We start from the raw sequence: 13,476 nt of genomic DNA on the forward strand, positions 1-13,476 counted from the left end.
TTACATATTACACCGCGTTTGGAAAAAAAAAAAGCCTTCTAGTTGTGAAAATTAGTGCTGGGTGATGTTTTAGTTACTCGGTATATCCAGATACAAGTGGCACAACTACCCCTGTGTGAAGCAACCCTGCTTTGGGCACAGCAAAAAGCCTGCAAGGCCACTGCCTCCCCCAACATAGACTGTTGTTAAAATAAGTCTCGCTTCTTACACAATGCTATGTATATGTTTTATATTATGGGGTGTCTTTCAATCAGACTATAACTTGTATTACTGAGGAACTCTGAAACCACCACCTGCATCCAGGCCAAGCCAGAAACTTGTTTTGGCTGTTTGATGGGTTCCTGTTCACAGTATCTTGCAGAGCTCGCCAAGATGAACAAACATTTTCTTTTCTGGTCCTTGTAAATCAGTGAATGTAGCTGCTTTTTGCAGCGTTTCTGAGAGAAGCTGAAGGATTTCTCTGCGAAGCTCTGCAGTGCTTTTAACTGCAATGTTACAGGCTGCTAAGCTACAACCTAAAAGGATCCACCTACAGCCATCGTGCTTTAATCAATGATTAGGTCAGGCCCCAACAAAACAAAATTGCATATTGGCTGTACCCACAGCCAGTGCTCCTGCACAGCCGTGAGCAAAACCTCTTCGCTGTACGGGGCAAGCACAGAGATGTCTCCAAGCCAGCACCGTCAGCATAAATAGCAAAGGAGGAAAACCCATCTGGTTCACGGCAGCCCCTACCTTGCTGCAGCATTTGCATCCTGCTCTTGCATCATCTCTTCCCCTGCCAAGTGTCTTTAACAGAACAGGGTTTGTGTTTAAAAGCCTTCCATAGCAACAAAAATCACAGGTGACATTTTCATAAGTATTCAAGTTCTTCAGCTTCTGTTTCCTGCTGCTGTTGCTGCTGAAATTCTGGTACACGCAGCTTTGAAAAGGGTCTTAACTCATCAGTGGGCATGTGCTCAGCCTTAACCTAAAATCAACCCCTTATCGTGCTTGACCAGGCAATACTGTGCCTGCTGTTCAATTCTGGCTACAGATCAAGACTGACCACTTACCGCAACTCCAGCATGGTAACTTGTCCCACAGGCAATAAGGATTAAACGACGACACCTCTGAATCTCCTTAATGTGATCCTTCAACCCACCAAGATTTACTGCAAGCAAGATTCAGACAGAAACATCAGGGCCAGGTACCACAGATTCTCAAGATCACTGCAGCTAACACACAGCTCGTTATGATCCCCAACGATTGCTTTACAAACAAACCACCACAAAAGCTGCCTGGAGAAGGATCCAGGGGTGCTGGCTGACAGCGACTGAACATGAGCCAGCAGGGGCCCAGGTCGCCAAGAAGGCCAAGGGTATCTTGGCTTGGATCAGACACGGCGTGGGCAGCAGGGCCAGGGAGGTTCTTCTCCCTCTGGACTCGGCCCTGGGGAGACCGCTCCTTGAATCCTGGGGTCAGTCCTGGCCCCTCACCACAAGAAGGATGTTGAGGCTCTGGAGCGAGTCCAGAGAAGAGCAACGAAGCTGGGGAGGGGGCTGGAGAACAAGGATTGCGAGGAGCGTCTGAGAGAGCTGGGGGTGTTTAGCCTGGAGAAGAGGAGGCTGAGGGGAGACCTCATTGCTCTCTCCAACTACCTGAAAGGAGGTTGTGGAGAGGAGGGAGCTGGGCTCTTCTCCCAGGGGACAGGGGACAGGACGAGAGGGAATGGCCTCAAGCTCCACCAGGGGAGGTTCAGGCTGGACATTAGGAAAAAATATTTCACAGAAAGGGTGATTGGGCCCTGGCAGAGGCTGCCCAGGGAGGGGGTTGAGTCCCTTTCCCTGGAGGGGTTTAAGGGACAGGTGGATGAGGTGCTGAGGGACATGGGTTAGTGATTGATGGGAATGGTTGGACTCCATGATCCGATGGGTCTTTTCCAACCTGCTGATTCTATGAAAAAGTAACCTTGCCACCAGCACATGGAACACTGGAAGCGCTCCCTGTGAGACACGCACAACCTCTTTAACACAAGTGTGTTTTAATCTTCCATGTCATCACATATTCCCCCTTCTGCAATTACTGTGAATAACCCCTAGACACTGAGCTGTCTAAAACAAAGGAGATAAATCTCAATTACCAGTGTAGTCGTCAAAGTTGACCCTTCCTCTCATTGTATTAACAACGGATTCTGGCTGTTCAAAAATTTCCTTCTGCATAAATGAGCTGAAGTTACCTATACAAGAAAGAAACAAAACAAATCAGAACAAATTAAACTACCTCCTGTAATTTACATTCTTCCTATAGGAAAAAGTGTGGCCCAGAGGCCCTAACCCACCAGTCAGAGATTATTAAGCCCACGCTTATTTTTCTACCAAAGCATCAGCTCATCATGAGCATTAGGTTTCATTTACTAGGAAGGGCAGATCTGGAAAGACAAGCTTGCTAGGGACAAATCTTGGGAAAAAAAAGATGCCTCCAAGCAGGAGGCAAAATCCGCAGCCCCACAATTCTCCTTATCACAGTGTCAGCAGCTGCAGGGGAAGTCCCAGTAGATGCAAAGACAATTTTTTTCACCACAAGGGCAGAGAAGCACTGGAACAGGAGCTCAGACAGGCTGTGGGATGTCTGTCCTTGGAGATACTCCAAACCCAACTAAATAAGACCCTTTAACACTCTGACCTGCTTGCCTTGCATTTAACACAGGGATTGGACCCGATGACTTCCAGGTCTTTTGCAACCTGATTTATCCTGCAGCTCCAGGGAAGACCTGTGCATCCACAGAGGTGACATCCAAAAGTTTTTACCCTTCATGATTTGCTGAAGTTCCATCTGCAGGGTTTGGACAGCGCGCCCGGGGTGATCACCCGCCGTGCGTTTAATCCGGTGGATGGAAAGACGCCCATCAACCACAGCTGCTACATCATCATCCTCAAGGAAAATCACTCTGTTGGTGTGTTCAATGACAGCGCTGCAAAAGCACACATCATTTGCCATAAGATACTATTCTTCACACAAAGAAGGGGGTGACAGACCTATTTATAACCCAACATACAGCTTCTGATTCAAGAAAGTTACTCATTTCTATGGAATTTCTTTTAAAATGAGGAGTGCTGTAAAGTACGTTTCCATGCTGCCATCGTAACTGCATTTTTTCCACCTACCTCATTATTAATGTCAGTGCCTGCTTTAAGAAGAAATTATGAATTCCTCAGCAAACCAGCATGAGCAGCAGCGTGATCTAACTGTTAAGAGCTAGAGAGCGGAAGCCATGAAGAGGGTCATTTGCGCTAGCGCACTGGAGATCCAACTGCGAGATTCCTCTCCTGGTTTTGCCACTGACAAGCCATTGTCCCTCCCTGAATCGTATTTTCAACTGGGGACAGCTGGGCCACCTGTTAAAGTACTCAGAGATCTGCTTAGAAGCACTCCCAGAATGAAGTGCTATCGAATACCTTCACTGCCCGCAGCTTAGTGGGGAACGTCATTTTGGAATTACCAGTGGGGTTTAAAATCCTTGGCCAGGTTTTAGTCTGTACTCTCTCTGACTTAAGCAAGGCAAGCTGTACTGCAACAGCCAGCTTTTGGCTGACCTCCAGCAAGTCACTGAAAAGCTCTCTAAAATCAGAACACATCAGGGTGTTCCAAGACTCTCCAAAATGCTCTGACGAGAAGAGAATCATCGAATCATAGAACAGTTTGGGTTGGAAGAGACCTTAGAGATCACCCAGTTCCACCCCCTGCCATGGGCAGGGACACCTCCCACTGGATCAGGTTGCTCCAAGCCCCATCCGACCTGGCCTTGAACCCCTCCAGGGATGGGGCAGCCACCGCTTCCCTGGGCAACCTGGGCCAGGGCCTCCCCACCCTCATTGTGAAGAAATTCTTCTTTATGTCCAGTCGAAATCTGCCCCTCCCCAGTTTACACCCATTGCCCCTCATCCTATCACTCCAAGCCTTTGTAAACAGTCCCTCCCCAGCTTTCTTGGAGCCCCTTCAGGTACTGGAAGGACCTGCAGAAGTCAACCACAGCAGTTATTTTTACATTTGTGGAACAAGCATTCATTTCCCTAACACAGAGAAACCCAAAAAGTGTGGTAAGACTACTGTCAAGCTTTCCTCCCTCCACTGAGATTAAAATAAGCCACCTTTGATGATAAAGGAATTGCACGTGTGGAGAGATCCCTGGCGAATCCACACAATTCTCCTGATAATCTGTCCTGTTCATGCCGGCCAGCACTCTCTTTGGTTTCCTATCATTCACCTCAGGAATCTTATCAACAGATGTGCTGGGAGAAGGGCAACACCACTATTCCAAAACAAGTTCTTATTTCTTCCACAAAAATTCTGATTCCAATAACTTTTGACTCTTACAGAGCCACACGCCATAACCAGTTAATGTTTCTAAAGTAGTGGCAACGGCCACAGCCACATAACTCATTTTATTCATAAAGAAATCACAGCTTCCTCACGTTTTCTTTCTTTTTCACGTTTAAACAGCAGATTTTTATACAGAATAAAACTGGGAACGTTACCTAGCATCGGAAGCAAAGTAGTACTCCACAGCTTTCTCCTCAACAGGGAAAAGGCAGGTGGTGCTGTCGACACGAGACAGGTTGCAACTTCCCTTCTTGTCTTTACCTAGAAGATACAAGGATTAGATAGATAGATTAGATAGACAGATAGATAGATCAGATAGACAGATAGATAGATCAGATAGATAGATAGATAGATAGATAGATAGATAGATAGATAGATAGATAGATAGATAGATGAAGATACAAGGTGCACACACTGATGATTGGAAATGAGTTGAGCCACCAGCCTCAGCCAGAGGTCCTAGGCACCCTCCCAACCCGAAGCACTGTTTTCATCTCTGTGAGTGGTCACAGTAAGCGTACTGGTGAGAAGAGAGGGCAGCAGACAGCACCCTGATCACCGTGCCTTTTCTCAGTTTGCTTGCAAGGTTTTCATGTCCTTTTGAACCAAGCCTGCAGGTGCAATGCTTGCGCAGAGCTTTAAGTTGAGAGGAAAATATAGGCAAAAATTCAAATTAAAGCGCATGTGTGGCTCCACTAGGAAACGAGAAATCAAGCTGCTTTATGAGCAGTCACATTTACCAACATTTTCTTGGTTGAATCCTGACTGGGGCAATCCCCTTTTTCAGTACAGGATGGGGGATGATGTGATTGAGAGCAGCCCTGAGGAGAAGGACTCGGGGTGCTGGTTGATGAGAAGCTCGACATGAGCCGGCAACGTGGGCTCGCAGCCCAGAAACCAACCGTGTCCTGGGCTGCACCAGAAGCAGCGTGGCCAGCAGGGCGAGGGAGGGGATTTTCCCCCTCTATTCCTCTCTTGTGAGACCTCATCTGGAGTATCGTGCCCAGTTCTGGAATCCTCAACGTAAGAAGGAGATGGAGCTGTTGTGACAGGTCCAGAGGAGGCTACAAAGATGATGCGAGGGTGGGAGCACCTCCCATAGGAGGACAGGCTGAGAGAGTTGGGGTTGTTCAGCCTGGAGAAGAGAAGGCTCTGAAGAGACCTTAGAGCAGCTTCCAGTACCTGGAGGGGCTGCAAGAAAGCTGGGGAGGGACTGTTTACAAAGGCTTGTGGTGACAGGATGAGGAGCAATGGGAATAAACTTGAGAGGGGCAGATTTAGACTGGACACAAGGACGAATTTCTTCACAATGAGGGTGGGGAGGCCCTGGAACAGGTTTCCCAGAGCAGTGGTGGCTGCCCCATCCCTGGAGGGGTTCAAGGTCAGGTTGGATGGGGCTTGGAGCCCCTGATCCAGTGGGAGGTGTCCCTGCCCATGGCAGGGGGTGGAACTGGATGGGCTTTAAGGTCCCTTCCAACCCAAACTTTTCTATGATTCTATGAATCTGCCCTGTTCATCACTTTAAGCCTCTCCTGTGCTCCTGTTTCACTAACCTCCCTGAGGCTTTGAGAAATGGAGCTCCTGCTTTGTCAGTTATTCTCAGCACTGAGAGAGACTCGTTCAGAGCTGCCACCTGTGCAACCACACTGCTCCTCTGAGCACCGCTTGGTGGAACCCGAACCTATTTCTGTCTGGCTGAGGTAGTGCGTTCAGACGCAGGTCAGGAAATACTCAACACTGTTCCTGAGCCATCAAACAACCACATCACTCTGAGCCAAAAATTATACAGCTGGGGAATTGCTGTGAGTCCTACATTATAGCAAGGAAAGTACCCAGGTGTGCAGGACACAGGACTGAGAGTCAGCTTCGAAAAAACATGTAAGAAACCTTTATAAAAGTTCAGTATTTCACTCCTTCCTGAAGTCCTCTGACAGTTCCAAATACTCTTTATTCCTCTGCCTCCTCCTGAACTGCAGAACATACTTCTCTGTGGTGAAGCTCATCAGGAATGCAGATGAGAACCAAAACACCTACTGCTCAAACAAAATTACTTGCCAGTCACTGCGCATGGTGTGGTAGAGGGAGGGGGTGGATTAATCAGCTTATCTAGCAAAATGGGACTATTGCTGAAGAATAACAACATCGAGGTTACTAAAGGGGGCTACAAGAAAGTAAGGGAGGGACTTTTTACAAGGGCATGTAGTGACAGGATGAGTGGGAATGGCTTTAAATTGGAAGGGGGAAGATGTAGATTGGACATCAGGAAGGAATTCTTCACCGTGGTGGTTTTGGGGCCTTGGCCCAGGTTGCCCAGAGAAGTGTTGGCTGCTCCATCCCTGGAGGGGTTCAAGGCCAGGTTGGATGGGGCTTGGAGCCCCTGATCCAGTGGGAGGTGTCCCTGCCCATGGCAGGGATGGAACTGGATGGGCTCTGAGGTCCCTTCCAATCCAAACCATTCCATGATTCTATGATATGTATTCCATGAACTCTAATGTAGAGTTTCACCTCCTGGACACTGATCTGATTCAGTGATTTACATCGAGATGTTTAGATTTATACTTCTGTGAATGAAAAGGTAAAGAAATACTGCTCTCATGTTGATACTCAAGAAGAAGGTTCCACTCGGCCACCCATTTAGAGCTGTTCACTTTAGTTATTAAATCAATAAATGAGGAAAACAACTCCTTTATTGTTGAGCTGATGGGACAGACTGATTTGTTGTTGAGAAAGGACAGCAAAGGCTTTAGCAGCCATCGTTCAACAGATGCACTCACACATGATTGAAACATGCAAATTGAGTTTCTCAAAATACAACGCTCCCCTGCCTTGACTAGATTCTGCTGCGTTGCCTTCCTGTATTACAGATTGTACTCTGAGCTGTGACTGGAATGTGCTCGTACTTTCCACATGCATATGTCTTACCGAGGAGTGACTGGCAGGTTACGGCGTTATTAGCCAGTTAGGGTGGTTATTTCCCTAGGGATTTGCCCACAGATTGTCCCTTTACCTGTGGAGAACCTGCAATGTTACTCAACAACTCCCACCTCCCATTCACTAAATTTTAGGACCAAGACAGAAGTAATCTTTCAATTTTTTTCCCCCTTCTAAACTAGACAATGGAAACATCACAGAGAACTAGAGCAGGTACAGTAAAAACTGGGCGGGTGGCCTGAGGGGGTGGTGTGGTTTGTGCATCCTTTGATACCACCTCACTCTCCGTCACAGCAATGCTAACTGCAGGGCGGTTCCGCAAAGGTACCACAGCACAACTGCTGCTTCAGAGACTCTCGTGTCTACCTGAGCAGCACGAACCTCATGAGGTTCAACAGGGCCAAGTGCAAGGTCCTGCACCTGGGTCGGGGCAATCCCCGTTTTCAGTACATGATGGGGGACGACGTAATTGAAAACAGCCCTGAGGAGAGGAACTTGAGATGCTGGTCGATGAGAAGCTCAACACGAGCCAGCAACGTGCGCTCACAGCCCAGAAACCAACTGTGTCCCGGGCTGCATCAAAAGAAGCATGGCCAGCAGGATGAAGGACAGGATTCTCTACCTCTGCTCTACTCTCCTGAGACGCCACCTGGACTCCTGTGTCCACTTCCAGAATCCTAAATATAAAAATGATATGGAACTGTATAGAACGGGTCCAGAGGAAGACCACAAAGATGATCCAAGGGCTGGAGCACCTCTGCTACGAGGCCAGGCTGAGAGAGTTGGGGTTGTTCAGCCTGGAGAAAAGGCGGCTCTGAAGAGACCTTATAACAGCCTTCCACGACCTGAACGGGCTACAAAGACTTGTAAGTGAAAAGGGAAATGGCTGTAAATGGGAAGGGTGAAGTTTTATATTAGACATTAGGAAGAAATTATTCATGATGACGGCAGGGAGGCCCTGGAACAGGTTGCCCAGAGCAGTCGTTGCTGCCCCATTGCTGCTGAGGAGGAATCATGTTTATTTACAGGGGCTCAGGATGAGATTGTTTCCTCTTACAGAAAAGCGCCCTCCTTCTTCAGATGTGAACTTATTTGATCGCACCACACATGCTGGGTTAGCCTTACATTACGTATTTGATATGAATTGGAAATCACAGAATCATAGAATAGTTCCGGATGGAAAGGACCTTAAAGATCATCCAGTCCCAGCCCCTGCCATGGGCAGGGACACCTCCCACTGGATCAGGTTGCTCCAAGCCCCATCCAACCTAGCCTTTAACACCTCCAGGGATGGGGCAGCCACCGCTTCCCTGGGCAACCTGTTCCAGGGCCTCCCCACCCTCATTGCGAAGAAATTCCTCCTCACGTCCAGTCTAAATCTGCCCTCTCCAGTTTATACCCATTGTCCCTTGTCCTATCACCACAAGCCTTTGTGAACAGTCCCTCTCCAGCTTTCTTGGAGCCCCTTCAGGTACTGGAAAGTCACTACAGGTCTTCTCGGAGCTTTATCTTCTCCAGGCTTAAAATCTTAACTCTCCCAGCCTGTCCTCCTATGGGAGGTGCTCCAGCCCTCAGATTATATCTGTGGCCTCCTCTGGACCCATTCCAACAGGTCCATCTCCTTCCAATGTTGAGGATTCCAGAACTGGACACAGGACTCCAGCTGAGGTCTCACAAGAGAAGAGCAGAGGGGCAGGATCCCCTCCCTCACCCTGCTGGCCACGCTGCTTTGGATGCAGCCCAGGACACGGTTGGTTTCTGGGCTGTGAGTGCACGTTGCCGGCTCGTGTCAAGGTTCTCATCAACCAGCACCCCAAGTCCTTCTCCTCAGGGCTTCTCTCAGTCACGTCACCTCCCGTCATGTACTGAAAGTGGGGATTGCCCCAACCCATGAAATGCTGATGTGGCTCACCCTGCTATGCGAGCAAAGGGAAATCGGTTCCAACCTCAGGTCAAACTTTCCGCTTCTGCCAGAAGCTGCAATTGAGACCCACAGTACGATCCGGAGGGAGGACGTAGCTCTTCGACAATCTGAACTCCAGAAAGAATCCTGGAGAATGCTTGCAGTAGGATTATTAGCAGCCTCCTAATAAGCTCTCTCTCTATTGTTTAGTGGGTTTTTTAAAGTAATTTACTGTTCCCTTCTGGAACCAGCGCATGCAGCACAACCTACTCTAAGGCATCGATTCTGGTGAGCATTTTGTTGGAATATCTGAAGTGGGGTGTGTGGACTGATGTGTGGATTTTCCTGTGTGCTCCTCATGGTGTTTCTGTTCAAGAAGGAATTCTGATTATCCCATTTGTTTCACTGCATTACATGGAAAGCAATAACCACATATTAAAGAGACAATGCACGTTTTTCTCATTCACGATTCCTTTCCTAAAGGACTGGAGGATTTGCCTGGAATTTGAAGTATTAGATATTCTCTGGTAGGAGTCTTCCTCAATTTTTATGGATTTTTTTATATTTTTTTATGGATATGCCATCAAAAGAATGATCCATAGATTGTGCAGCTGGATGGGGATTGTGAAAAGAACAAAAATGCACAAAAACTTCAGCTGAACAGTGAGAAAAATGGGAAGTGTTACATACGTACATTAAGGATTAGTGCTAATTATCCAACATCGATCAGGAGTAAACTCACAGGGACTGGTTCTTCCCATTACAGGGCAGCCAGTTACTACGAGCAACGCTAAGAGACACGGTGACAGCAAGTCACTGCAGTGCTCAGAGCCCCAGGCCAGCACCCAGGGAACGAAGAGGTTCAGACCCTCTGACAAGAGTAAATTACAGGCCAACTTTTAGCCACTTCTAATTTTCAAGGCTGCAATGACTTCTCTAGGGTGGTAAAACCCATGTGTGAGAGAAAGATGGACAGAAAACAGATTGCCACATCACGGGTAACAGCATTCCATGGCTTAAAAATGATGCTGGAAAGGTTCATGGTGGTGCAAGGCCCACAGCCTCCAAAGCAAGGTCACTGTTGTTCTTGAATCATAGAATCAGCAGGTTGGAAAAGACCTATCGGATCATCAAGTCCAACCATTCCCATCAGTCACTAACCCATGTCCCTCAGCACCTCATCCACCCATCCCTTAAACCCCTCCAGGGAAGGTGACTCAACCCCCTCCCTGGGCAGCCTCGGACAGGGCCCAATCACCCTTTCTGTGAAAAATTTTTTCCTTGTGTTCAGCCTGACCCTCCCCTGGTGGAGCTTGAGGCCATTCCCTCTCATCCTGTCCCCTGTCCCTTGGGAGAAGAGCCCAGCTCCCTCCTCTCTACAACCTCCTCTCAGGGAGTTGCAGAGAGCAATGAGGTCTCCCCTCAGCCTCCTCTTCTCCAGGCTAAACACCCCCAGCTCTCTCAGATGCTCCTCGCAATCCTTGTTCTCCAGCCCCTTCCTCAGCTTCATTGCTTTTCTCTGGACTCGCTCCAGAGCCTCAACATCCTTCTTGTGGTGAGGGGCCCAGAACAAGCAGCCCACAAATGCCAACACGTCACATACAAAACACAAACTGAATTACCTAAGTTAATTAACTTCGCTATACTGAACTATTCTATTCTATTTTATTCTATTCTGCTGCATTAAGATGCGGTTTCCTTGCAACCACTGGACATTAAAGCTCCAATTATAAAACTAGAGGTCAGTTCTGCTCTGCAGAGAGCAGGGAGAAGCACATCCTTCAGCAGAGTAATGGTCTAGGGTGGTATAGCACGTGGTTAAAAACTTGATTCAAAAAAGAAAAGCTCTTTATTGTAATGGCTTAGTTTACAGATGAATGTTTACAAGCATAATAGCTATTCCAGAGCACGGAACAGCCTGTTGTGTCCATGCTCATACATTGGTCTGAGCGTGACCACAATGTGAGTCCTCTGGAGAAGGGGGTGCTCACACTTACCCGTCCGGTAGAGAATCGGGATGTGGTCGGTGGAGAGCTTGTGCTCGCTGCGCACTCCGATGAGCAGGGGGCTGCCTCGCCTGCAAGGAGACATCAAGTGACAACCCTCAGCACCCAAAGATTCAACATCCTGCCAAGGGGCAGTTCTTCTCCAGCACAGCAACAGAACTTCGCTGAAAAAAGAGCAAGCTGCTCCCAGAGAAGCTGTTGGTGCTGCAGACACAAGACAGAGCGAAAGAATCCCAGAATAAACACAATGCAAGGACATGAGGAATATGGCTCATGTTCAGTGGAAACTCTGCAAGAGTAACTCCAGCTCCACGGACACCTGAACCAGGGACACACTGGCTGGTACTCGCCGTACGTATCTACAAACTGCTGTCAGCACCAAAATCCAAACCTGTGCCCGGCACGGGTATGGCTAAACCAGCCCAACTGATGTTTAGAAGAGCAGAGTAGAAAACTGGAGCACCAGGCTGGCCCAGCTTCAAGTCAAACAGAAGACTTGGCCAAATGCAGCCACAAATGCAAACACAAAGGGAGAGGGAAGCCCATCTCCTACCAAACCTTGCACAACCCCAGTCTAGAAAGAAGCTGTTCCAGACCTGCTGTGATACAGGGGGTCACTGAGAAATTTTCCTAACATTTTTGGGGAATTCCACTTAGCATAAATGCAAAACAAGAGAATGAAGAAGAAAACCAACAGCCCCTCTGCTCCCAGCAAACACAGCATGAGGAGGACAATCTCTACTTCATCATCTTCCAATTCGGTGGGACTAAAAAGGGTGATACGTAGGGTGCAACAAGAACATTCTTTCCCGCAGCAATACTCACCTGGTACCGACTGCTTGGCCAGGATAGTGAACACTTTTGAACACAAGGGCGAAAGCACCTTCCTGGAACAACAGAAATACAAACTGTTTATCCATTCAGTTGAGGCTTGTGCCACCGTTTTAGGGTTCCCAGCACAGAACCTGCACCCTTATTACTGCAGATAAGGAAGAGATCCTGAACAGAAGGTTTCACAGCCATCTTCAGACCCACCAGAAGCTCCAGGCACCTCATTCTGGGAGAGTGTCCCTCCCCTGAGCCCTGGTGGCTCATTCTCAGTCACTTCATGGGGCTTCTGAGCTCGCAGACACCACAAACGCTCCTGCCTTGGTTTGGACTGCACTGAGGGGACTTGCAAAGGCAAAAAACAGGTGAAAGAAGTGCCAGAACCTTAGAGCGGTAGCTCAGGTGCAGTGGCACCGACAGCACAATCTGCCAGTAGAATTTCTCTGCTGCTGCTACTTGGGAAGTTGGACTTGCTTCCAGCTTGCGAAGGGTGGACACTGGGAACCCCAGGCCATGCAGGGCTGCTCCCACAAGGGGTCAGCAACCCTGCCAGATGCAGCTTTCTGGCGATCTGAAGCACAGTTTCCCTCAGGCCACCCAACAGCCACAGCCTGGCAGCCTCCAGATGCTGTCGTGCCCCACAATTCAGAGGTTTTCAGCACGAACCACAGAATCACTAGGTTGGAAAAGACCCGCTGGATCATCGAGTCCAACCATTCCTATCAATCACTAAACCATAAGTGTTGACTGGTGTAAAAGCAAAACAAATGTACGTCCGAGACACATTGTCAGAGGTCGGAAAGACAAAGCCATTCCTTAACGTGCGCCACAGAACGTCCTGCAGGACAACCCGGTCCCCGTGCCCCCACGCTGCTCCCAGCATTACCAGCTGCTGGATGACCCTCTCCACCAGGGTGGTGAAGCTGATGTCGTCGCTGTCCCGGTTGTCGTACATGTACTTGACCAGTTTGGCGATGCTCTCTGTGTCCGTCTCCGACTCGAAGTCGTAGCCCTTGCTCTCCTGCAGCGACAGCACATGCTGGGTAACCGGCTGCTCTATGCCTCCCCTTCCAACCTTGCTTTGCTTTCCTTGTATTCCCTTTCTTTCCAGCCCTCCTTTTCCTTCCTTCTTTCCTATTCTCTTTTACTTTTCTGTTCTTTCTTTCCTTTTTTCTTTCCTTTGTTCCTCCATTTCCTTTTCCTTCCTTTTTTCCTTTTTCTTGCTTTTCCTTCTTCCTATCTCCTGCCTTCCTCCCCACCTTTCCTTTTTCCCTCCCCTTTTATTTTCTTCCCTTTCCATTTATCCCAGCCCTCCTTCCCCCTTCTTTCCTTTTCCCTTCCTTCATACTTTGCTTTCTTTCATCCTTTTCCACCTTTTCTCTTCCTTCTTTTTCCTTTCTTCTTGCTTTTTCCCCCTTCTTACCTGCCTTTCCTTGCCTTTCTCCT

At 48.4% G+C, this 13,476-nt stretch overlaps 1 protein-coding gene across 1 annotated transcript in view; it reads right to left on the reverse strand.

The window, feature by feature from the left end:
- GFPT1 (glutamine--fructose-6-phosphate transaminase 1) overlaps positions 1 to 13,476 on the reverse strand; it is a 42,641-nt gene that overhangs the window by 12,969 nt on the left and 16,196 nt on the right. Inside the window, exons 6-12 of the mRNA XM_069877725.1 lie at positions 12,917 to 13,051; positions 12,028 to 12,089; positions 11,194 to 11,273; positions 4,518 to 4,623; positions 2,790 to 2,953; positions 2,123 to 2,218; positions 1,056 to 1,153 (exon numbers count right to left, since the gene is read on the reverse strand). Of these exons, the coding sequence (XP_069733826.1) occupies positions 1,056 to 1,153; positions 2,123 to 2,218; positions 2,790 to 2,953; positions 4,518 to 4,623; positions 11,194 to 11,273; positions 12,028 to 12,089; positions 12,917 to 13,051 (741 nt within the window). The remainder of the gene's footprint in view (positions 1 to 1,055; positions 1,154 to 2,122; positions 2,219 to 2,789; positions 2,954 to 4,517; positions 4,624 to 11,193; positions 11,274 to 12,027; positions 12,090 to 12,916; positions 13,052 to 13,476) is intronic.

Source organism: Phaenicophaeus curvirostris, chromosome 27, assembly GCF_032191515.1.
Source record: "Phaenicophaeus curvirostris isolate KB17595 chromosome 27, BPBGC_Pcur_1.0, whole genome shotgun sequence".
In the NCBI taxonomy this organism is placed as follows: domain Eukaryota; kingdom Metazoa; phylum Chordata; class Aves; order Cuculiformes; family Cuculidae; genus Phaenicophaeus; species Phaenicophaeus curvirostris.